The sequence below is a fragment of the Wyeomyia smithii genome, chromosome 2 (genome assembly GCF_029784165.1).
Source record: "Wyeomyia smithii strain HCP4-BCI-WySm-NY-G18 chromosome 2, ASM2978416v1, whole genome shotgun sequence".
NCBI lineage: Eukaryota > Metazoa > Arthropoda > Insecta > Diptera > Culicidae > Wyeomyia > Wyeomyia smithii.
Genome location: NC_073695.1, coordinates 236489261 through 236514751, shown reverse-complemented (window position 1 = coordinate 236514751; position 25491 = coordinate 236489261). Strand labels below are relative to the sequence as shown.

Genomic DNA, 25491 nt, shown 5'->3' with positions numbered 1-25491 from the left:
GTGTCTACAGGAGGGTCTAAACATAAACCCCTTAAAAACAGTCCTAATTCCATTCAATAGACGAAGGAAGATCTCCATCACTCCTCCAACACTGAATGAAGTTAGACTGGGCTTCAGCAATGAAGTCAAATTATTCTGGATAAGAAACTGAGCTGGTGTGCACAACTGGATCATGCCGCTAAGAAAGCGATCTCGGCGATCTGGGCCTGCAGAACTCTGTTCGGTAAGACCTGGGGACTGAAACCAGACTTGGCACTCTGGTCTTACAAGACCATTGCCCGACCAAGAATCACCTATGCTGCCCTTGTGTGGTGGCCTAAGGTGAACAAAGTGACTGCGCACGCCAAACTCAAAAAAGTTCAAAGACTTGCATGTCTTTCGGTTACCAGCGCTATGCGAACAACTCCAACGGCAGCCATGGAAGCAATGCTCTGTCTACTGCCTCTACATCTTCATGTGAAAAAGGAAGCAGAGCTTGGCGCTCTAAGGTTGCAAAGGAGGAAAACTATATTCGAAGGGGACCAAATCGGCCGCCTTCGCATACTTAGGGAGTTCAAACTAACTCCGCTATTAACTACAATCTCCGACTGGATGGACGTTAGGACCAACATGGATATTCCGTATAGAGTGATGGAAACAAACCGCTTTATGTGGAACAATGGAGGGCCTAATCTTCCACCTGACATCGTCAGTTTTTATACGGATGGGTCGAAAATGGGATCCCTAACGGGATTCGGTATATACGGACCCGGTATCAGAGAAACATTTTCCCTGGGCAAATGGCCCACCGTTTTTCAAGCAGAGGTATATGCCATATATATCTGCGCAAAAATATGTCTGAAACGCAACAGAAATGCGAAAATCGGTATATTCTCGGACAGTCAAGCAGCACTACAAGCACTTAAGTCCGTCAAATGCGCTTCCAAACTTGTTTGGGAATGTATTTAAACTCTACGGGAACTCTCCCAGCAGAACTCAGTTTTTCTGTTTTGGGTGCCCGGACATTGCGGAGTGGTAATGAACAAGCTGCCTACCTAGCAAGACAGGGATCAGCTTAGCGGTTTATTGGCCCCGAGCCGTTTCTGGGTACGTCCAATTCCGCTATCAAAAGCGAACTACTAACTTGGGAAAGGCTAGAAATAGCATCCCAATGGCAACAGGTACAGGGTTGTAGACAAGCTAAAAAGTTAATCTATCTGAACCCCGGAACCGCCAGAAAGTTGCTTAGTCTAAATCGTAATGAACTACGGATAATCACAGGACTCCTTACCGGACACTGTCCCTCTTTTTATCATATACAGAAAATCGGTGTAGTGTTAAACGACACCTGCCGATTCTGCAAATCTGAACCAGAGAGTTCAGAGCATTTGCTTTGCTCTTGCGAAGCTCTTGCTTCATCTAGGTACAACTTCTTAGGAAGCTACCTTTTAACTCCATACCAAGTGTGGAGTTCTAATCCCAAACAGGTAATTAGTTTCATCAACTATGTTGTACCTAATTGGGGTACAGGTTTACAACAAAACAGTTCTACTCCATCAATGAGTACGAGCAATCCGTAACCTGTGCACAGCAATCGGGGCCCGCCACAAACGACAATCAGCAAGAATGTCGCAGTGGCATTTCAGTACCCAGTGCCCTTCAGGCATACAGAGATTTAAAAAACAAATATTTGGTGCTGTTTTTAAAGCTTTTTACTGTTAAAAAACCATCAAATAATTTAATAATGCAAGGTTGTTTCAAACACACACAAATTGTCAGAACTCAGAAGAAATCGTTTTTAGTTGTTTAGCTAAAAACAGCTTGTACCTCTTTTCATCGCCGTCGTTTTCCGTCAAGTCACTACTGTTGTAATGGGATTAGAAACTTCCCTTTCTCAATACCACTTTTCCAATATGCTATATGCACGGGCTAATGCGGAATAATTTTATTCAGCACGTATTGCGGAACACTGAAGACGTAAGAAAGGAAATTATCCAGTAGCATATCCAAGACTCCAACCTTATATTTTGCTAATGGGTGGACGTCTCCCCCATTTTTTAGCAGCATAGAAGCTGTCTGAGGCCATAAACGTCTACCCATATTCAAAATGCTTGAGCAAAATATGACTACTCCTACACATAGCGGTTGAAAGTGAGACTGGTATGCGATTATTTTGCTACTCGATGGCTTAAATAACCGCATATCAGTCTCGTCTTTATTTTTCATTGTAATTTTCACGAAAAAGACAATTCTTTGATGAAAAAGTGGTGATTACATTATGTCGAAAAAAAAAAGAATAACCCACCCCAAACAGGTGAAATACCCAAAACAAGAAAAATATCTTTAAGCGCTGTTTTCTCAACTCGACGATTTTCCAGATGGGACTGATATGTAATTATAGTCAGTATATCCAACAAAAAATAACAGTGTATGGGATGGTACCCAACAGATCAACTTTTAGATTTATGGATGGTATTTCGACATACAGTCTTTCCGTAAATATGAAACAGAAGTTTGTCTACTGTTCTACGTTTCGGCTGGGTTTATTTAGTCTTCTTCCGCGAATTGCTGTGAAAAATACATTACAATTCTAGTGTGAGGCACACTGCAACTATTTTTTGAGAAAGATTGAAAAATATTTTTGACTTGATCAGAATTAAGGTGAAACCTCATTGAATCGAAAAATGGCCGACTTCGAGTCACCACTTCAAATTTTCAAAAGCACAAGACTCGGAAATACTCATTGCGTTCCATATGAAAATTTTATTTTATGTTTGCTTCACCACAGCAAACATAAAATAGCATTTTCACAGGAAACGCATAACCTATTTCCCAGTCTTGTGCTTTCGAAAATTCGAAATGGTGACTCGAAGTCGGCCATTTTTGGATTCAATTAAGTTTCACCTTAAATAAAACCCACTCTTCATTTTGGTAATGTGAGTGTTGGTGTATTTGAGAGATGAATATAATGGTTTTTGAAGAAATAGAATCAATTCTGCTTTTAATGCGTTAGGAACCATTCTTGGTGCTACAACCACGACAAGTTTTTGCCGTGTCAAATAAAATAAAACACGATGGGCACAATATAACCAAAAGTGAATGAAATTCTTTAAGGCGTTGTATATTATCAAAAGACTATTGGAAGCCTAGGAATAAAAAAACGTGAGTAACTGACAGGCATGCCAATGGTACAGTATTTTTTTACCGGCTTCCAAGCATGTGTTTGCGGTTGCTATTTGTTCGTGATACCTATTCGTGCTGCCAGTTCGATAATCACATTGAGAACGTATTTGCAACAGAGCATCACAGGAGGAAACGAAAAATATAGTCCGTGTGTCGTTTCGGCTTTGTTTGGAAGATTGTCTTGAGGATTGCGCTGCCGTTCCAATCATAGTAGTTTCATGTTCTACACAAACCTTATGCACGCTGGGACAACTATGCTTGGAACGGCAGTGCGAATGTAAAAAGAGAAGGAGCTGTTTTTTTATACAGACGTTCGTGCCCGCACTACACAAACAGCGCGTTCCGGTAACAGCCCGAATCCACCGGATTCGGGCTAAAGACTGCTCGGCAACTCACTGACAGCCTTCGTGCAAAGGAAAGCAAACTCGGCAATAGAGCTTCTGTGCACTAAAGGATGTGTGTATCGCATATCGAATGTTATATGCAACCATACATGCTATCGTCGACATGGAAATAAGGTGAACAGCAAAGAACATTCGTGTATGGGGAACTAGACGGCAACGTTATAGTCACATATATATTTTATCTGTCAGCTGTCGTTATTTTGCTGTCATAGAGGGACGCTCTCGGATGTCATCAAAAAACTGTCATTGCCCGGTACATTTTTTTCTCCTGGTCACTGATCAAATAACCTAATTTTGTCAAGATTCGAATCCACTATTACGCACTTACCAAACCAAAATTTCAAACCATGTAACTTAGAATTTCTTTAATTGTATTATTTAGTCCTACGTCCTACCCCTTGTAAAAGGCCATCCACATTTCACGTGGACATATTTTTAATGATTTTGACCCCCCCCTTCCCTCCGTTGACTACTGCCCATATTAATTCTAAAAATTTTGTATGGATCGTGGACATTTCACAGACCTCCACCTCTCCCCTAAAGCTGTCCACGTGGAATGTGGATGGCCCCTAACTAAGAATCGTTTTAATTACGTTTCTAGTCCGTTCAGTCCGTTAAGTACGTTTCATACAACATAGTATTCTTGAGTCAAGACTAATTTTTGAGAAGGGATCACGTAAAAGTGGTATTGATGATTACAAATATTTCTATAGCCAGAATGATTCATTTGATTGGTTTGACTTTTTCGGCAAAGTTGGGCATCATAATTTTATCAATTCGAAAAATGATGAAGTTTTTTTTTTGTTGACAAAATATATATTAAAAAAAAATATTATCTCAAAAAGCTCATGCTTTTGAATCGTTTTGGAAATGAAAACTACAAAAGATAAGCTAAATATTTTGATAGTAATAATAACAATAATTTATTATAAGATTCAAATGAAAAGTGAACAATTTCGAATGTATTTTGCGCTGTTTTAAAAAAAAATATATCTCCAGTTTTTCTCCACAATAAAAAACAATATTTGTTCTCACAAATGGTGTCAAAGGATATTTTTTATGGTTGCCCTAAACGGAGATATCTATATTTGAAAAAGACCTATTTTCAAAATATAAACGTTAATAACTCTTCACCTGCTCAAAATGTTGACAATGTTTTTTCATCAAAAGTTGCGTCTTTCTAAGCACTTAAGGTCATCTGAAGACAACTTTGTTATAAATTTGAACTGAAAAAATAGAGCAAAAATTCTTTTATTTTGACCTACCCTGAGCCAACTACGTGAAATCGATCAAGTTAATAGCTACAAAAAAATTTTACAAAGTTACTTAAAATTAGATGATCTACTAATTTGTCGAAGAATGTATACAGTTTATTCTGCAAATAAAAAAGTTACTTTTTTTTATTTCGCCGTCTTTAGGACCACCCTAAATTTAATTTAAACATAAAAAAAACGACTTACTTTGAGAAACAACTTCTTAGAAGACACTATATGGCTCTAAAACCACAAAATCGCATCGAAAAGCTAATGTTCGCCTTAGTTATCTTACTGTACCACTCTAGTAGTGTAGGCAGTGAAGTTGAATTTTTTTGGCATTTAATTCGACATACTCAACTTTCAACAGTCATAACATTTTAGGGACATCCTAGCTCCTTCAGCGTCTTTGGCAAAGTTGTTAAGCGTTTAAATTACTATACTACAACGCAATGTAGTATATTTTTGAAGCATTACTGAGCTCTGAGGGAAATGCGGAAAGTAGGTTTTTTTGATGCAAATTTTCATACAAATTGGAAATGCAAAGCGCCCAGTGGAGATAGAACCAATCGACTTCTGGAAACGGCAGTCCCGTCTACTGGTCTCGGAGCAGCACCCAGGCAGCAAAATTCGTTTCGATTATGAACTTTGTGCATCACAGCAACAAATTCTTATGCGAAATTAAGTTGCAGTTACATCTCAGTTTCTTATACAATGACAAAAAAAGCGCAGGAGGTGGAGCCAATTGCAACATTTTCGTTGTTTCAACACAAGTTTCAAGAATGAAACAGCAATGTGTATGAACTTATGCATGGAATTTGATAACAACATAGTAAGTGCTGCATGGTAAAATTTCAGCTATGAAGATGCATCGTAGCAGCAATTAGGGCGCGATAGAAACTTCATGGCGTTGTGGTAAGATTGTAAAATGGCAAATGATCAGAATGGAAAGAGATTGTCTGTATAGCGATTTATCTTTGATTATTTCCAGAAATTTGAGGATTCAACTCCAGTTATCAATTTCTATTCACTTTTTTCGTTTGTACCATTTATGTCATTTACTGTAGAAACACTTGCAAGTTCATGGCTCAGTTTTGAATATTGCTTCTCCTATCATGCTAATGGTCATTACCAGTTTTAATTTTGCTTCTTCAATTCATCAGTACCTCAGCGTGATAATGAAATTCAAAGCAATTTATCACATTTCGCTTTAGAGACCCACACTTTTTGGACGACTTCTAGTCCAAGTACCCAAAAGTTACAACGCAGTAAATAACCTCATCTCAAAAACAAATATAAGGCGAACGATCGAACAAAAGTTGCTGTTACATGGCTTCAGAACATGACAGCAACTTTTAGAAGTATTTTTGTGTGTTTGTTTTTTGTATCTCGCATGCATCACGTTGGCAACCTATATGCTCCACCCACTAGATCTATTCAGTGAAGGTTAGGTTTTCAAATGCCGTTTACACGTTTCAACAACAAATCCAACCTCGCGAATTACGTTGTTGGTGTGAAGATTTTTGAAGCAGCGATACAACTTTAGTTGTTACTTGTTTCTATACAATTTCATCGTAGTAACAAAAAATGTTTCTTAAAACCTCGGAATTTCATTAGTGCAACAAATAATCACAATTTATTTTTTTATTATGTTTCAATTGTTGCTTGGGCAGGCAATGATGCAGCGGCAGCGGCTGATTGAAATAGTCAAACCGATTTTCCCGGTGAATCACGACGTGGCGGTGGTGATGGCCGACGAGACCTATTCCACCCTTGATGGCAACGACTGGCAGGGCGCTTCGTATTTTACTTCCCCCACGAAAGAAGTGAGCTCCGACCAAGTTCCCTCCAACACCAAGTTCCCCAACGAGTGGTTGCTGTGGATAACAATCAGCGAGAAGAGGATGTCAAAGTCGCTCTTCTTTCGCTCCGGACTGGTCGTGAACGGAGAAATTCATAGTACGAAATGACTGCCAGAAATTGCGTCGTTCTTCGACGGGCGAAGACGCGATATTCTAACCAGATCAGGCGTCGGCCAACTACTCGAAGTGATCGTTGGAGGAGGTGGAGTGGGTCTTAATATCGATGTCGGCGATCACGCCCAACGGCCCCCAGCTGTATCCCATTCAGAATTTCTGGGCAAACTAGAAGCGTAAGATCTACTCCAACAATTTTGTCACTAAAACTGAGTGGGAATTAATAAAAAATCTTATCTATTCTTCTCATTTCTTTATGATTAGACAGCAATCAAAATAAAATTTTCAAAAAATGCTCTATTCGAGATAATTAATTTCTATTTCTTTTGATACATTTACTCAGAAAAAAATCACGTGTAAAGATATTTGTTTAAAAAAAAAAAAAAACAAAATAATTGTCTGCAACTTTGCCGGAGACGTCACACCGCTCAAGCAAAGCGTTCTGACTCTAAAAATATTTGTGCAAAGTTTCAGTTAGATAAAAAATGGATGATTAAATAGTTGCACTATTTTACATGGAATTGCATAATTTTCTAAAATGTCAAATATGGAAAAATCGTTGAGAATATCAAATTTTTCAATTTTTTTTACCGTAGTATCTTATTTGATTTGATTCGTCTGCTAGTTTTCGCTTTTTTGTGTTCTTGGTGTGTACAAAAAATGATGCTTTTTTAACATTTTCTGGCAATAACTCGGTTTGCGTGGAAGCTATCTATTTTGTGTCTTCTTCAAAGTCGTGTGCTTCAATGATATATAAATATGCCGAACATTATTACCTTCTAAATGTTGTTGTTTTTGTATAGGGTAGGGAACTGCTTAAGCAGTAGCGCCTATTTTAATCAGTCGAAGAAAACAGGCCTGAAACTCCTGAATTTTGATCAATATCGACAATTTCAATGATGGAAACGAAAACTTTGATTGTTTAGCTGTCTTACGAATATGAGAAATACCGTTAATCACAAAGCAATCTGTAAACAATCACCAATTGAAACAAATCGACCTATATTGCAGCCATTCAGGAGCCACTTCGGGTGCTGAAAATAAACACCTACAAAACATATGGAAACTGCTTAAAATAGATTCGGGGTGATTGTAATAGTGTCCCTCGATTGGTAACATTAATTGATTATTGTTGAAGTTTGTTAACTTAGTTTTACAATCTGAAAACAAGTTTTAACAGAGAAAAAGATAGAGAACAGATTGATATACTTCTGCTTGAATTTCACCTAACACAGTTCGAGTATTTCGTCTCAATACACAGGCGGTTTCTAAAGCTGCTTAAAATATGTTCCCTACCCTATTAAAAAAAAAAAACGAATTTTAAAGACAAATCTAATATGAAACGTTATAATTCAAAACAAGAAGAGTTAGAAGAATAGTGTTTTCGGCAAAGTTTTTTGTAAGAACTTTATCTATAACTTTGCTGAAGACACCATTTCTCGAAAGTGTAAGACTTAAAAGTTAGATTTTGCAGCGCCACTAGCGGCTGAGTTTCGAACTAAAACTTTTTGTCATGAGCCTTTTTATGTACTAAATATCTTCGGAAGATAGTATGTCAATAAAACCGTTATTTGGAGAGCAAATGAATCCAATTCACTGAGAAAAGTTCACGGTTTTGAGCTCTCGAAACGAATTGAATATAAAACAGATTAAAATAATTTAAGGTGAGTTTAAATTTATCAGGAAGCAAATGAAGTTAGTACGTATTTGAGACGAACTCCATATCTCTATAAAATGTACGTTAGAACACGGTCATTCGTATTTCCTTTTTTTATAATTTTCTCAGTGATGAATCAGTTACATCGAGTTATGTTGCGGTCAAAATTATGATATCAATCGGCTAATGGATTTTTTATAGCGATTTTGTGACCAACCACGTTTCGTGCCCCGAAAAATCCCTTCTCCTGCACTGATCCCACAGGGATGGGGTACAAATTAGCCAAACCATGTGGCCACAGAACGCGTGGGCTTACGGTGACAAGTTCATTATTTTTGACGACGAATTGCTGTTCAACAATGTTAATCATAATTTAATTGGGTTCGCCATCGCACGCTTTCAACGCCACTGCTTGATGGTGCACAGATCCCCGATGATTCACTGATTATCCCGAACAAACCATCTCTGGTTTTTGGGTGGAAGAGGGGTAGTTATAGCTACAGCATAGAAACGTGCTTGCCATGCGCTACACAAATATACGATTGTCATTCGTGAACGGAAAGACTACAATGCGAATGCGAAATGTTCTCAATTTTTATAATTGACCGCAGCATTTTAACGTGAGTCGTTAACCAATGGCAATACGTGTGGGTCGTTTTATCACAGCTTTATATTTGGATTTTATTTGTCGTCAGAGTAGTTTGTAGGTGAACAAAATAAATTGCTTGGTATGCAAGTAGCATCACTAGCCAAAAATGTTTTCACCTGCTCGGCTGTGGCCATTCTATCACGTATGTGTACTCTCCGAGTATTTCATTCGTCGAAAGCAAGGCTGCTATTCTATACTTTTTTTAACTTCGGATTCCAATAAAACCTATCGTTTAAGGCTTTCCCATGTTCTTCCTTTGAATAGAAGGTTGGATATTGTGGTATTTGATTCTGGAATTGTGCTCCTTCATTATCAACCATCGTAATCCCTCCGGAAGGCTGCGAAACAGTCTCGCTCCGGGGGCTGCGAAATCTATACCTGCACCATGTAATCGTTGGTGTCACTGCAATCATTTTGATCACCGATGATTTGTCAATGAAAATGCTTCCCTCAGAGGCCTGCTTTTGATTTGGGTTATAATAGCATAAACCATTCCGATGAAACGCACCGTCACGTGGCATGACGAATTAAATTTTCTCGCTGTTTCTACGAACGGAAATTTCCTTCTGTTAGCGTCTCTTGCGGAGGTATTCACCTATATCACTATGTAGGGAGTATAAAGGCACCACGGTTTCAGCAGTGCACACCGACGTAAATCCATTGTTTTAACTTTTACCACAGTTTTGAATGAAGCCAAGTATGTTCATTCCATTTGAAATCTACATTCCATAAGACAAAGCGAAAAGAAATCAACTAGTTTAAGACGCGAAAAGCAAAATTAAATACCCGCGGGAACCCCATGCTACCTTTTGTATGTAAATAGTTTCATTCATAACAATACTTCCGCCCAACCATGGAGACGCCCGGTGTAGGTTCAGGAAAATATACCCCATCACTAGGCGGTGCCGTACGTACCGAGACGAGCTGCAGCTAAGTCCCCACTCGGGAGTGGGGTTGTTTTCCAGCTTTAACCAAAGCATCAGAAGGAAAATCGTCGATTGATAAAGCACCCACCACCACAACCAGCATTGGGGGATGCTTTCCCAATGTCACCGTGAGCGGAACGCTGCGCTCAAAATTTTCCAACTGAACAAGCTCAAAATTTTCCAACTGCAGAGAAGGAAAAGTTCCAAAACTTGAAAATTGGAGCAAATCAAACACGCCTCCGCAGCGAGACTGGAAGAATAGACGCGATCGGGCAGATTTTGCCTGGAGCGAGTTTGAAGGATAAAAATTATAATTAAATTTTAAATATCATAGATAAAGAGAATTTCGCTTGAATCACGTGAAGAATAACACATAATGTCTGCAGAATAAACTTTCAATTCAGTTTCCAAATTTGCCCAAGTAAAAATCAAACTAAATTCGTAGAACGGAAGCGCAGACAAATGACAATGAATGAGCTTCCATTTAGACAAATGATGTGCTTATTTTTACTGTTATTAACGCTTCGAGGAACATCATTTACATTCAAGTCCTTTCTTCGTCCCATCCGGTCGGATCCACCCACAAACTGGCAGACGTTAGACCTCTGTTAACATTTACAGCGTGGGAAGCGCGAGCATATACATAGTGGGGTTTTTATAATATACACATACTAAAGTAGGATGGCAGTAAGTAATGTCCATAGGATGGACCGAGAATGGAGTATCGAGTACATACAAAAAGAATGCTCGAGATGCAGCTCCAGGCAAGGTTGAAGTTTTCAATCGGAAACTGTTTCACTCAAATTGGCAATATGTTTTACAAATCCGCGGATACAGGAAGCTATCACATGGAAAGGAAGGCTTTTTGTTCGTCGTGATAGGTTTTCTATTCCGACTAAAAATAGAACAACAGGACGAGTCCGTAATGGTTTTTTTCTCGTTCGTTCGGTGGATTGGTTTTGCTAGGTGGGTTAGGCTTTGCCAGTATCTCTTACTATAGTTGAATATTGATAAAATTCGATTCGATTATTTTCGCTTCTTTCTGAATCGGATCGCTATATTAAAGTTACACCGGAAATTTATTTAAATAGAAAATATGCCTACATTTGCCAGTAATATAGCTTCCCATTAGGCAGTGAAACACGATAAAAGTTTTTGCTTTTCCTGGTAGGTTACGTTATCCTAACTCTGAGATAACGGCTTCTGTTTTATTTCACAGATTAGGTTGAGTACCCTTAACTCTTTTATCCTGCGGTTGAATTCTCCTGTCAGCTTTTCAGTGCCTACCTAAAGCTGAAAGGATAATAATCATATTTCACAGTTAATTTTGGCTACATTAGCAAATCGAATAATAGAATATGTTTAAAAGGCTCCAAACCCTTAGAATTTTAGTTCATTTTTATTCATTTACTGATGACTGTAGGGAACAAGGATGAGAGAGAAGAGAGAAAGAGAGAGAGTGGAAATATGTGTAGGAAATAGATTCAAAAAAAAAAAAAAAAATAACAAGTAAAATTAAATCCGTCGTAAGACAGATTTCAAGGGTGGAAGACTGGAAATGACAATGATGTCATGAACTGGACATGACAATGAAAAACGAAAATGTCAACAGTGTAGAAGATGTCAAAAATATTAAAAATGGCAAAGATGTAGATTCAAAGATGTCAAAAATGTGTTGTGGTACCTACAATCGTTATCATCTCAACATTGTTTATTTAGAACGAAAAAGAGTAAAACGCATCATTCAACGAAAGCTGAACGATAAAACCATTGTTATATACTGATCAGAACATTAAAACCTCTATTTATTTGATCAAACTCGCATCAGATGCAAAAACATTTTACAAAATGCATAACACACTTTTTTTAAGTCAGTGTAATAATCAAAGGGGCAGATTGCACTACAATATTGGCGTTCCGGCTCATTACGTCATTTGATAAATAATGGCAAATGCCGTTTTTGGTTGCCTCTATCACCGATCGTGGCCGTTTAAAGGTTCATGACCGTCAATTGGATTTTTGAACATTGCTGGAAACGAGATGAAATGTAAGCAAAAAAATTGTTCACAAAGAGTTCTTTTGCCCTGAGCTACGGGAAGCGTTATGCCCCGAACGTAACAATAGAATGTTTCTGGTTACATATCGGTAATGCTCATTAAAACTAATCGAGATTTCATCAGAAATATTTTGCTTGACATTTATGCGATGCAAAAATACTTTTCGCTGGTGGAAAACAACAAATGAAGAGCTATCAAGCACTTAATTAGGCTAAAAATATTAGGCTCTATGCAACGCAAACTTTCAATTTGTATTTATTTACATTTTCTGTCAAAGCAGTGCTGCCAAACTGACAGGATGACCTTAGAATCCTGGATTCAAACAATAGAATTCTCATTTTGTTATTGGAATGATTCTGTTTTGTAAATCGGAGGAGGTGCATCTTGCCTCAACGTTGCTTATTTATTTATTTATTATTATTACTTAAGGTAGTCCTAGATAAGCACACGTGGTGAGACATGTTTTATGATCAATCCGTCTCGCAACGTTCTTCCTGTGTAGATAGAGGAAATTTAGACAGGATGAAAATAAATAAATAGTCTGTAAGGATGAAAAGTGTTACGATCGATACATGAGGCCAGGTAGTGTCAAACATGACAAAAGAGTCACATACGTTCAAAATGTCAAACATATCAAAATATTTCAAAAGGTCATATGTCAAAAATGTCAAGAAGGTAAAAACTGGCGAAAATGCCAAATGTCAACAATATTAAGAATAATTAAAAAACTGACAAAAATGTCACACATGTCATAATATCAAAAATGACAAAAATGTCAATAATTCCAAAAATGTCAATAATTTCAAAAATGTCATAAATGTCTAAAATGTCTAAAATGTCAACAATGTCAAAAATGTCAAAAATGTCAAAAATGTCAAAAATGTCAAAAATGTCAAAAATGTCAAAAATGTTAAAAATGTCAAAAATGTCAAAAATGTCAAAAATGTCAAAAATGGCGAAAATGTCAAATATGTCAAATATGTCAAATATGTCAAAAATGTCAAAAATGTCAAAAATGTCAAGAATGTCAAAAATGTCAAAAATTTCAAAAATGTCAAAAACTTTTCTCCACAAATTTCGAGATGGTAAAAACTGGCGAAAATGCCAAATGTCAACAATATTAAGAATAATTAAAAAACTGACAAAAATGTCACACATGTCATAATATCAAAAATGACAAAAATGTCAATAATTCCAAAAATGTCAAAAATGTCAAAAATGTCAAAAATGTCAAAAATGTCAAAAATGTCAAAAATGTCAAAAGTGTCAAAAGTGTCAAAAATGTCAAAAATGTCAAAAATGTCAAAAATGTCAAAAATGTCAAAAATGTCAAAAATGTCAAAAATGTCAAAAATGTCAAATATGTCAAATATGTCAAATATGTCAAAAATGTCAAAAATGTCAAGAATGTCAAAAAAGTCAAAAATGTCAAGAATGTCAAAAAAGCCAAAAATGTCAAAAATGTAAAAAATTTCAAAAATGTTTAAAATGTCAAAGATGTCAAAAATTTCAAAAATTTCAAAAATCTTAAAAATGTTAAAAATGTCAGGAATGTCAAAAATGTAAAAATTTCGAAAATATCAAAAATGTCGATGTTGTTTGAAGCTACAGCTCGATAGCAATATTTTAGAGAAAAACTTTTCTCCACAAAGTTGTTATATATGATAGAGCGTCTATTTAAAAACATCACAAAAATTAGGGTAACTTATATTTTTGAAGAAATCAGGCATATTATCAAAAGTCTTTCTCTATCTTCGAAAATAACCGATTTAGATTGAAAAAACACATTTTTCACTCTAACTTTTTTATTAGAATTTCCACAGCAAAACTGAATTCGAACGACTTTTTGGACTCTTTAAGAGAAACAATTTGCAATACTGATATCATGAATATCTCAACACTACTCAATGTTATTGTTGTTTTTTAAAAAAGGCCTTTTTTATTTGTTTGTCGTTCTTTCTGGGGCAAACATAAGAGATGTTTCTTGGTCTCAATGCGAAGAGCACATTCGACTCTTTGCATGGAGAAATTTTCCAAAATATGTTATTTTTATATTTGATTTAATTTAATTTAAAATATGACAAAAATTATAAACTGTTTATCAATTTTGCATGGCAAAGCGCACAGATTTATCCTTCAATATTTTTTCTTAAAATTAGAAAAAAGTCACAGGAGGGTTGTGTGCAGTGTCACGACCGCAAGGTTGAAGTAGAATACTTTTACAAGAAAGATAACCCGGCTGCTTGCGTGTCAGTCATTTTGAAATCGGATTTGTTTCGTATATACCGCTTGCTAAGCACAGTATCAACAAATCGTAATAAACATCACACTGCTGTGCATTTGCAGCAGCATCAAACCTCAGTTGCATTATATAACTGGAAAAATAGGTGTTGCTAAATTATTTCCAGTTTTACTATTCTACAACGTTCGAAAATTTTTATTTCGTATGACGTAATACTCATGTACGAAAAATACATCTCATTCATTCTGGACCCGCCTTTATATTCAGTTCCTACAGATTTTCTCAGTTTCGTAACACGGATGTACAAAAACGATTTATTGTGGACATTCTGTCGGGCCGAACCGATAGAACTCTCATTAAGGCAACAAAATAATGTGTATTGTGTCGTATTGTGCGGCTTGGAAGAAAAAATGTTCCCGTCCCCGTGTCGCATGGAAGTAAATTGTTGCGTGTTTGATATTGCCGATGGTAGACATGATTATGAAGGTCGAAATTCTGCTGTGATGTCTAACCATAACCGTCTTCTTCAAGGCGTTACATCCTTGTTAATGAAGAGTTGTGAATTTTCTAAAACAGACTCAGCATCGTGAGCAGAACGTACCGAACTTTTCTGTTTGAAATCGGATTTGTTTCGTATATACCGCTTGTTATGCACAGTATCAACAAATCGTAATAAACATCACACTGTTGTGCATTTGCAGCAGCATCAAACCTCAGTTGCAGTTTATTAATTACCATTCATTATGCTCTTCCAAAAACATTTATTAGCCTTGAAAAAGGCCGATTGCTGCAATTGCAATTTTCATTCAATTATTGCATAAATGCTTCATGGTCAGATATACCCGCTGCAACTGCTACGCTATTCGTAGCCATGCCAAAGTTGTGGCCGCTATACGCTGCCATTGGTATCCGCTGTCCCTGCATCAGCTGGTCCAGCTGCTATCGATGCTGAGATCCGCTGCAACTAGCGCGCTATCCATTGCTACGCCACAGCTGTGCTGTGGCCGCTATCCGCTATCGCTGGTATCCACTGCACTGCTACTGCTGCTGCTAAGGGATGACTGCTGTTGTTGCTGTCTAGAACTATTATGAGCGGCTTCGGTTGAAACAGGCTCTTATATAGGCCAAATAGCATGTTTTAAACTGCAAGGTATATGATTCTGTCGACCGTGCTTGGGAAGCAATCATATAACGACCAATCAGAGTTCGAAGTTTTCGTTTTGACAAGGCTTGACTATTTTCAATAGTACAATAGTTTGAATAATAAAATTACAATTCTCTTAATTTGGGAAGAATCATAGAAGATTTTCCAATCTCTTGCTGCAAGAACGAAGGAAATCCATCGAATACTAACCGATTTATTAGCATTTGAAATTGGACATATTTTTCACTTTTTTCGGTTTTAGATTTTCATTTCACATCCCTATGTAGCCGAACTTCCTGAGATAAGTATTCTACTTTAAAAAAATATTTTTCATTCAATAGTTGGGCCGATACAAACATCATTTTCATTTTATGTCACCCCCCCCCCCCCTTCAAAAATGTTGAAAATTTGAAGGGGAAGAAAAAATAAGTTCAAACCGTTTTGTTAATATTATTAACTTTTCGACAGCGTTTATGCTTAATTTAGCAACAAACAAGTTCAGTTACAGTGAAAGTGTCATCAAGAGACAAGCCAAATGATTTATAATGATATTAATGTAGTATTTTTCAACACACTTTTGCATACAAGTTACAAACGTCGTAACCTGCACACAATTTTGTATGAAAGCTATTCCTTTTTTTTTTCTTCTCAGTGTTATTTATTTTTTGCCCTCCCCTTAGCTAACTTTGATAACCGTGGACATAAAAACTTTTTAAAATTTGTATCAGCCTTATGAATTTTCGAACATAAAATAAGCCCACTTTTGGATCTGGTCGCCCTAACGACCCAACTAAAAAATACAAAGGTTTAATTATTTTCGATGACGATCCATCCCAGCAATTTTGAGTACAATGGCCAGCTCCGGAATAGGGTGATCATAATAGACGGCTCTATTCGATGTATTTTATTTTCAAAAGCTTATAACTTTTGAACCAGTTGATCGATTTTCGATTTTTTTGGATCAAATTAAGGGTGTTTTTTCTAGTTTGAAGATAAAATACTAAAAACAAATCTTCATGCACAAATTGCATGCAAAATACAAAAAAAAATATTACAATTTTTGTCATGTTTTCAAATTGAATTTACTCAAATATAAAAAAAAGACAAACAAATGGAATATATTGGCGTATATTTTGATGAAAAACATGGCTAACCTTAAGTAAAATTGAGATTTTTACGATGTCAGCATTGTCAATTGTTTCTCTTAAAAAGCTGCAGTTTGCTAAATTTGCTCTCATTTGATTATCGTTTGATCGATTTCAATTCGGTTTGTTGCAAAAGCTAAAAAACTGACTCTGAAATTAAAATCTTTTTGGTTTCCTGCGAATTCATCATTATTACTTTGGTGGTATGGAATAATCATTGTAGAAAATTATTTTTTTTTTTATTCTCGCTTATTTTCCGTCGGTCTATTTCCGCCACTGTTGTGGCCGATTACCGACGCCCAGGAAGGCGACTCCACACCCAGGTCCCTAACTCACGACCCGTTTATTAACGGACCGGCGCCAACGGCTTTACTTCCTCATGCGATGGAAGGCGTGATCCCAGAGATTTTTCGCCTCAGAAAATCTCCCGGTGTCGGCTAGGATTGAATCTAAACCAGTTGGGTTGGTTGTGAGTGGATCACGCCACCTCACAACCATCGACACCTATGTCGGCGGTGGGATTCGAACCCAGGCGTCGAGCGTGGTTGGCGGAGACGTTACCAACCACACTAGGCCCCCGCTTATGTTTGTTAAGCATTTATCAAAATTTACTCACTTCTCAAAATTTGACGAAATTAACCCTTAATTAAGATTACTTTAAGTATATTCAATACTTTTTTTTTGTTATTTGGAAACTTGTAATCAAATTCATTGAGTTGTGACTGAGTGAGAATTTTTTTTCGAAAATATGTAAAATTGCACCGGCCATGCAAGGGTTTACTTGAGAGGTATGTGAATCTTGCAAAAGTTGCATTTTAGGACCCGTAAACATTGCCTAGTGTTGTAAGATCAGTATCTTTTTAATTATATTGTCTATCACAAATTTTCAAGTGATCAACTTCACACCATTCCATGGTACTTGATTTTGTCAAAAATTTGGGTCACCCTAATTTTTGTTAATTTTTTTATAGGTGCTCCATTATAGAGCTTCGATCCAAAATTCCCTCTTGGTTTCTGGACCATTGTGCAATGGCGTGCTTTGTATTTTGTACTTAATAATTTTGGATATTGGATTTTTTTCTTGTCGAAGTAGTCAATTATTATTCCGACTTTCCAATGAAGTAGTATTTCGAATCCAAAATTAAATGTTAAAAGCTTCCTATTTTGGATTTCGGAGTTTATGTCAAAAATTCTGATTTCAAACTCGTTCTTTAATCATAACTAATAATAGTTCAATTTTATTAAAAGTCTATCCGTCAAATGCAAGAAAGATGAGGGACTAACAAATCATTTCCATGTTATATAGTCAAAGCGTTATTACAATAGTAAAATTATTCACTAATCAACTTGTAGATTCTGGAAACAGATGTTTTCGCTAACAATAAAATCATAATACATATAAAGAGCACTTGTTGACAGTAGGTCGGATTTATAATCCATTCCAATCGGATTAAACAGCTAATTATTGTGCTCTTCTTGTGTTCTATTGAATCAAACGAAAATTGATTCAGTGCAAAAATTTATTAGAAAGCTTTTTGTTATCAACTTAACAAATATTATTTTGAATTCCATTTTTAGATTCGCAGTCCGATCTATAAAAAGATGGGTAAAGAACGTTTGTCCTAAAAAGGTTATAAGGTATTTGCATCGCTAATTAATCAATTAAAACTATCGTTTACACCAAAGCAGACTCACAATTTTCAATTATCCCTTGCTCCTTCCTGCTGCATCCAACGCGATGGTAAAATTCACTTTTTATATTCTTTTGTATCAAAACGTTCAATCGTTCAGTAACACTCTCGATTATGTGACCAATTAGCGTCAATTGATTTCTCTCGCACTTTGTTCCCGAAGCATCACCTCTATATACTTACTACTTGCAGGATCAGGACGCGATAACGCACTCACTCGCGACCATTCTGTCCCACCAGCATTTTATATAATTTAAAATTCTACTCGAGTGAACCCTATCATCACCTTCTTCTCCTCCGTCGGTCAACAGTGTGCGATGCCGTAAGCTGGGCACAACCGACAAGATTAATACTACGAAGCGGATTAAACTATCTTTCACTGGGGCTTCTTCACTTATTTTGTTCCGTCATCTCTCGTGCGGTAACGTCCCCGGGGATTCTCGACTAGTTGCAACTGGCAGCTGAACAGATTTTTTACCACTCCCTTTCCACACGGGATGGACACTGACTGGTGCTCAAGGATTTCAACCCACTGATTGCATAGAATGCCGAATCAACCACAATTTCTGCACCCGCTGGATCTTCGTTTCTTCATGCTGAGGGAATACCACCCACTGCTTCGGCAGTGTCCAGTGGGAACCAATATATCACTTCGATTTCGGTCGGATTTTGACTTTTCGATTACGAGCACAATAATAACTTTCCGAATCTCAGGAAAGCAATTGATTACTTCCACTTTGGAATGCTTGTTGGAACAGCCTGCGGATTTTATGCACTTCCAACCACTTCGGATGCTTCACTCAAACTGAGCAAAGCACTCAGCAGACAGCTCTGTTTTGATACTGACCACGGAGTATGTAGCTGTGGGAAATTTTCCCGCGAGCGGAAAAGTCGAATCTCCAAGGTAAGAGAAACGAAGCAAAACAAAGCGGACGCATGCTGAATCAGCACAGCAGATGATCCTTGCATGCAACCCATGGATGGCTTATCACTTGGTTATCAGAAGTAGAGAACTGTTGTGGCAAGAGAAAGAGAGTAACTGAAAGCAACTGAGAGCAGAGAACCGTGGGGTCTACGTTCAGTACATAGGTAATCGTCTTCCGGTCTAAGTACCGACCTACCTTCTTTGATGGGATAACATTTTGCCAGCTGGCAAGGACAGTGTGCGAATGGGTGGGCGGAAGGTCGTTGCCAGGTTCAGATTGCTGTTCCCAGTTAGGATTTCGGTTGATGTCATTTTGACTAGGACCGTTAGGTTTGATTAGTGTTCTAGAGATTGCAACTGCGTAGAATTTCCAGCGTTTTGACGCCAGATTGAAAACTTATCCCACGAGTTTTTTTTTAAAGGACTTGAATTAATGTGTTCAACGTATTTTTATTACATTCAAGCAACGATGACAACAGATCCTATTTAATGACTTTTTTTAGTTGACAATAGAACAATTTTTATACTACTTTCATTTAAAATATATTTATATATTAAATTATTTTCATATCCTCGCGATTTTTGAACCAAATGTTGCCGAATCTACCTTTTGTCTGAGCTAATGCTGATACAGGACCATGTCTAGCAATTATCGTATTTTTACTGACCATAAATAGCTGAATCCAAGTTCACTTTAGAGTTACCTACCCAAAGTGTGGTCATAGTAATGTTTAATTTATACAAAATAACGTGTTACGCGTTAACCTATCAAAATTATTTTGACGAATATACAGATTGGTTGTAACACACAAAAAGTAAGTGAAAAAAGCGTAGAAATATTATCGAATACAACTAAGAACTTTTTCACATCCAATCACAGCAAACTCTGATCCCGCCATGAAGACAAACTTCGCTCATTCCGTGTTAATTTGTCTTTGCAAGATGACTTCTTTTCGGAAGCACTCCCGTGTAATGGCTACGACCGCTTTACTGTGTCTAGCATTAGTCGCTGCAGCCTCTGGACAGGAAACGCCTTCAACGAAACATGTTCCCGAGGAAGTGAAATGGAAACGACAAGTTCAGCAGCCACAAGACAGTGGGTTCGGTGTTAATCCGTACCCAAATCCAAACCCCCTACAGGACGGATATTATGTAGCGCCCGGTCAAAAACCTCCTAGACCTAACGAAGGTAACTAGTTTCACATAAATTCATGACAAAGCTTCCGCTAAACAATAAATCTACAGGTCATGGTCTGCCCGCGATGTCCGACAGCGAAATGTCCACCGAATGTGCCGCTGGGCCGCGAATGGCTGGAGCTGTTCCCGCCAGTTGGGACGAAGCCTCGTTTCAGGCATCACTGCGTGACCTTCGTTACGATAGGAACTATTTCTATGGAAGCGGTCATTTTTGCGGAGGTGCCATTATCAGTGAGCGCGTCGTTATTTCCGCTGCCAGCTGTTTTACTGCTCGGCAAGCTGACAAGGTTGGAGTAGTTGTCGGAACTTTGAACCGCAGGAAGGAAGTACCAGGTATCACTCAGCTATTGTATGTTAACAAACTGCTTCCGCATTCACAACACTCACGCGCGAAGTCTGACAACGATATTGGTTTGGTAATTCTGAAAACCAACGTACGCTTTGGGGCAAATATCAGTCCTATCCCGTTACCGTACTATTCTCGCAAAGCGGGGGCCAAATGCCATACTTTCGGCTGGGGTAAAGCTACGAAAAGTCAGTCATATTTCACGGATTGTATGCAGCAAGCTACCGCAATCGTGCGAGATTGGAACGAATGTAAAAGAAAGGCTCATCAGCTGAACATTGAGCTTTCTAAAACGTCGCTTTGTGCCGGATCGTTTGAGGGAGGTGTCAACAACTGCATTACCGACTTTGGTGGCCCACTGGTATGCGAAGGTGTTCTGTGTGGAATCGCCTCCGATAAAGTTGGCTGCGATGAGAGCGGTATGACCAAGATCTACACCGATGTTTTCAAGAATATGGAGTGGATTGAAAATACCATGAAAACACATTCAAGTAAGTAAAAGCATCAACAATATGAGTCTTTGTAATCTAAGCTATATTTTTTTCATAAATGCAGAGAGAAAATCGCTTGGATCGCTGGTTAGAGAAAGGAAGAGAAACCGTAAGGATAGCCGTGGTCGTCAGGATGAGGGTGCTGAGGGTGGTGTCGGGCGGCAAACTTGCTCGGTAGCTCTGCTTGCCGTCATTGGTCTATATGCTTTGGTTTAGATAATTTAAATTATGCAATTTGTAATGTAAATACTATTCTGGTTACATTGATTTTTTTCTGGAATATATCAAACATCCATTTATGTTAGTCTGTAAGTCTCATTTTACTCCTATTTAATTTTAAGAAATGGCAATTCTGCGGGACACGCGTGCATCCTATCCAGAAAGCATATTTTAGTTTGAGAAATTTGTCTTGACTGAGCACAAACATTCTTTACTAGGTACGATGTATTCGAATATTGTCTGCGCAAAACCACTCTGTTAGGATTCATAATTGAAAAGAATATCACAAGAAGGTGTCACTTCTTAACCCATTTCCGGCGGAGAGAGGCCTTTAAACTCTCATTACTCAGCAACTATATGTACAACTGATACAAACTGAATTGCGTATTGGAGATCGATCTGTTCTCTAACCGTATTATCAAGGTAATTGTTCTGTAATCCTGTAAAGTTTAGATTTCAGGTCACCCGCCGGGAATGGGTTAAGCACTCTCCATATTTCCTGGGGAAAAACGAAAACATCTAGTGAAAAAAGCAGCAGCAAGCGAAAACTTGCGTGCGTTTATATTCTGTCAGTTGCAGCCAATTTCCACTTCGCTCTGAGTGTAAACTCGTGAATTTCGCTTCACTTAAACTGTAAACTGCATGCTGGTGAAATACCTGCGTGTTCCACAAACGGGTTATCACGACAGATTTCGCAAGCGAAAATTTACGCTTTTTCAAATGTCAAATTTTTTACTTCGCTTGGAACTGTAAACTATGCTTATAATGAGCAATTCTCGCTGAAACCGTCCCACTGGTGACATGAAGTTTTTCAAAAAGGATATTTTTATGTCTAAATGATCGAAAGTAGCAAAAAAATGAGAAAATCACTTTGGTTAGTTCATATTGATGGACCCCTCGGGCACAAATCGGTTAAACGGTTTTTACAAAAATTGATTTTTGGGCAATTCTCGACCTTTTTATTGATTTATTTCTCTTGAATTTGTCATTGAGCCCCCTGCAACCAACACATCGTTTTCAAGAGGGATGATAGAGCTTTCATTTGAAGTAGAAAAAAATTGGCCGCCATCTTGGATCTCGCCACCATCTTGGATTTCATAAAAACAAACGTATTTTTGAGCAAGTTCGCAACCGCCGATTTTAAATTTGACATCACCATTGGAAAGCTGAGAAAAAATGCTTTAGGATACATTCAAAACATTAGGTGAGCATTGAGGTTATCTTGTCATTTTGGCCACTTTTCAAAATTGAGCTTCAAACAGTTCAACGCATGACGCGCGCCCAATATCAAATCAACGCAATATACTGAGCCTGTGGTGTGCGTATGATGTGGACAGTCAGTATTCCTAGTTCACAGGTAGTAAATGCACCCACGCACCGTAATTTTTGAATCACCTTCAATCAATTGGCTGAATTTCGTTAGGTAACAAAAGTACCCTTTTCGTCGATAAGAATTTGCTAGGGATAAAAAAGTGATGATTCTACTTTTACTTTACTTACGTTGGCATACGCAAAACTTCTCCAGATTACTCGGGATATACTTGATTCATACTATACCTTGGTATACTATACCTAAGTTTGTTGATAGTAGTTTAATGCATGAAAACAACAGTATATAACAGAAGCAAAAACAACATCTAACATTAATTTGTATAATTACTAAACACGCGAAAACTGTCCTCGCTACAGGGAACCAAACTTTGTTCTTGAAAAAAAATTGTAAAAAACCTTAATCACAAATTACGTTACACTCAAGGAGGAGCGAGGGAGTGAAGAAAAAAAAATGTGAATGCAGTGAAAAGGGATCAAAGATACGATTTTCTGCTTTACGTAATTTGTGAACAGACCCAAAGTCACACAGGCATTGGGCCATCAACATTCCACGTGGACAACTTTTAGGAGGGGGGTCTGTGTGATGTCCACGGTCCATACAAAATGTTGAGAATTTATATAAGTTTTGGGGGAGGGGAAGAGGAGGAGGGTAACAAAATCTTTGAAAATCTGTCAACGTGGAACATGGATGGCCCCTAATATACACTACACACAGACACACACCACAGGCTCAGCATGATGTGATATTGGCCGCAAGTCCTGTGTTGTACTGTTTGAAGGTCGATTTTGAAAAGTGACCAGAATGACAAGGTAAACTCAATGCTCACCTAATGTTTTGAATGTATCTTAAAGCATTTTTTCTCATCTTCCCAATGGTGATGTTAAATTCAAAATCGGTGGTTGTGAACTTGTTCAAAAATACATTTTTCTGATGAAATTCAAGATGGCGGCGAGATCCAAGATGGTGGCCAATTTTTTTCTACTTCAAATGAAAGCTCTATCATTCCTATTGAAAACGATGTGTTGGTTGCAGGGGGTTCAATGACAAATTCAAGAGAAATAAATCAATGAAAAGGTCAAGAATTGCCCGAAAATCAATTTTTGTGAAAACCGTTTAACCGATTTGTGCCCGAGGGGTCCATCAATATGAACTAACCAAAGTGGTTTTCTCATTTTTTCACTACTTTCGATCATTTAGACATAAAAATATCCTTTTTGAGAGACCTCATGTCACCAGTGGGACGGTTTCAGCGAGAATTGCTCAATCATAAACGCGCTGTTTTCGCTAGCTGCTTCTTCTTTCACGAGCGTGTACATGCGCGAAAGAAGGAAGCCTAAGTGAAAAAGATACAATCCACAACCTTCGATTTCGCTGAATCGAGTTTAGTTAAAGTTCCAAGCGCGGTGAAATTTTTTCAGTTTGCATTTTTCACGCGTGAACAAATGAACATTTCGTCTGTGGTTTTTAGTAATACTCAGAGAGAGATAGGCGCGTATTGTTAGTACAACGAACTGCCGAAATCTGAACCAAACGAACCAGAAACGTAACAACACATTGAGAGGTATTGCAATCAGGTACAAGAAAGGTCATGCATATTTTCATACATTCTGTTGCCAAATAATGAATTAAGAATGCTTCAAAATTGCATTATCACAGTGATTTTTATTCGGAGGTTCACAAACCTGCTGTATTGTTGTCAAAATAATAATCAATTGTGGTAAAGGTATATGAAATTGAACATAAACAGAAAGTTGAACACCTTCACGGTTTTTGCGATGCACTTTCACGGTATCTCTGGTAGAAGAAACTTATCCGAAAAAAAATAGTATCGCTCTTATACTCGTCATTCGAAAGCTCAAGGTGTCCCCTTTAATATGCTACTAAAATTGAAATGTTCTATCGGCGGGTCCAAAACATTTTTTTTCAGACCTTTTTTGTAATTGAAAAGCTGGTGGAATTGGAACTATGTTTACTCATCAAGGGATTTAGGTGCTGGGGGGCCCGTCCAGATAGTGTTGAAACCTTCAAATTTTGTTTTTTCATATAATGAAACAATAACTAGCATGATCTTAGATTTTTCGAAAAGGCTAAAGTGGGGTAAAAAACACTCGAAAATTTTGGGTCCAAAATCAATACGTTTTATAAATCAACTTTTATAAATCAACTTAAAAGCTTTTATTGGACGTATTCAAAAAGTGCACCGTTTAAAAAAATCGATTTTTTCATAACAAGGTTTAGGCCATCATATGAACCTGTTGCACAAGAAGCGCAACTACATTTTGTACCTACATTTAAAATGCTGGCTATAGCAGGCTATAGCTCTATCACATTCCACCTGGTTTCGAGGTACGATGCTTGTACTACAAGCCAGTCCTCGTTTGTCCCAATTTCGGTTGGAAAAGACCGTTAAAATCAATCACATCCTAAATTTTTGATATTGATACTTGCATTGCATTATTTTCTCACAAAATTAGAAGCAAACTTTTTATCAAGTAACCTTCATAGTAACCTGTTGATTTTTGTTGTATGGATCCACCCGAAAAGTGACTTAACATAGGTCACAAAGTCCGAAGCCCGACTATATCAATTAAGCATATTTATAAGTTAATGATGTCTAATTTCATGCAATTGTAAAAATCACTAACATTTTAATACCATTCGAGACTCAAAGCTT

At 37.5% G+C, this 25491-nt stretch overlaps 2 protein-coding genes across 2 annotated transcripts in view; one reads left to right on the top strand and one right to left on the bottom strand.

Annotated features, from left to right (window-relative positions):
* The window catches only part of LOC129726061 (uncharacterized), a 58046-nt gene extending 38930 nt beyond the window's left edge, over window positions 1–19116 (bottom strand). Inside the window, exon 1 of the mRNA XM_055682647.1 lies at window positions 18311–19116. The gene's annotated coding sequence lies outside the window, so the exon portion shown is untranslated. The remainder of the gene's footprint in view (window positions 1–18310) is intronic.
* A 1001-nt stretch (window positions 19117–20117) lies between these two features.
* On the top strand, window positions 20118–21569 carry LOC129723365 (trypsin-3-like). Its single transcript, XM_055677547.1, has 3 exons — window positions 20118–20420; window positions 20477–21265; window positions 21330–21569. The coding sequence occupies exons 1-3, from the start codon at window positions 20129–20131 to the stop codon at window positions 21479–21481; spliced, it is 1233 nt and encodes a 410-aa protein (XP_055533522.1). The 5' UTR covers window positions 20118–20128; the 3' UTR covers window positions 21482–21569.
* The last annotated feature ends 3922 nt before the right edge of the window (window positions 21570–25491 follow it).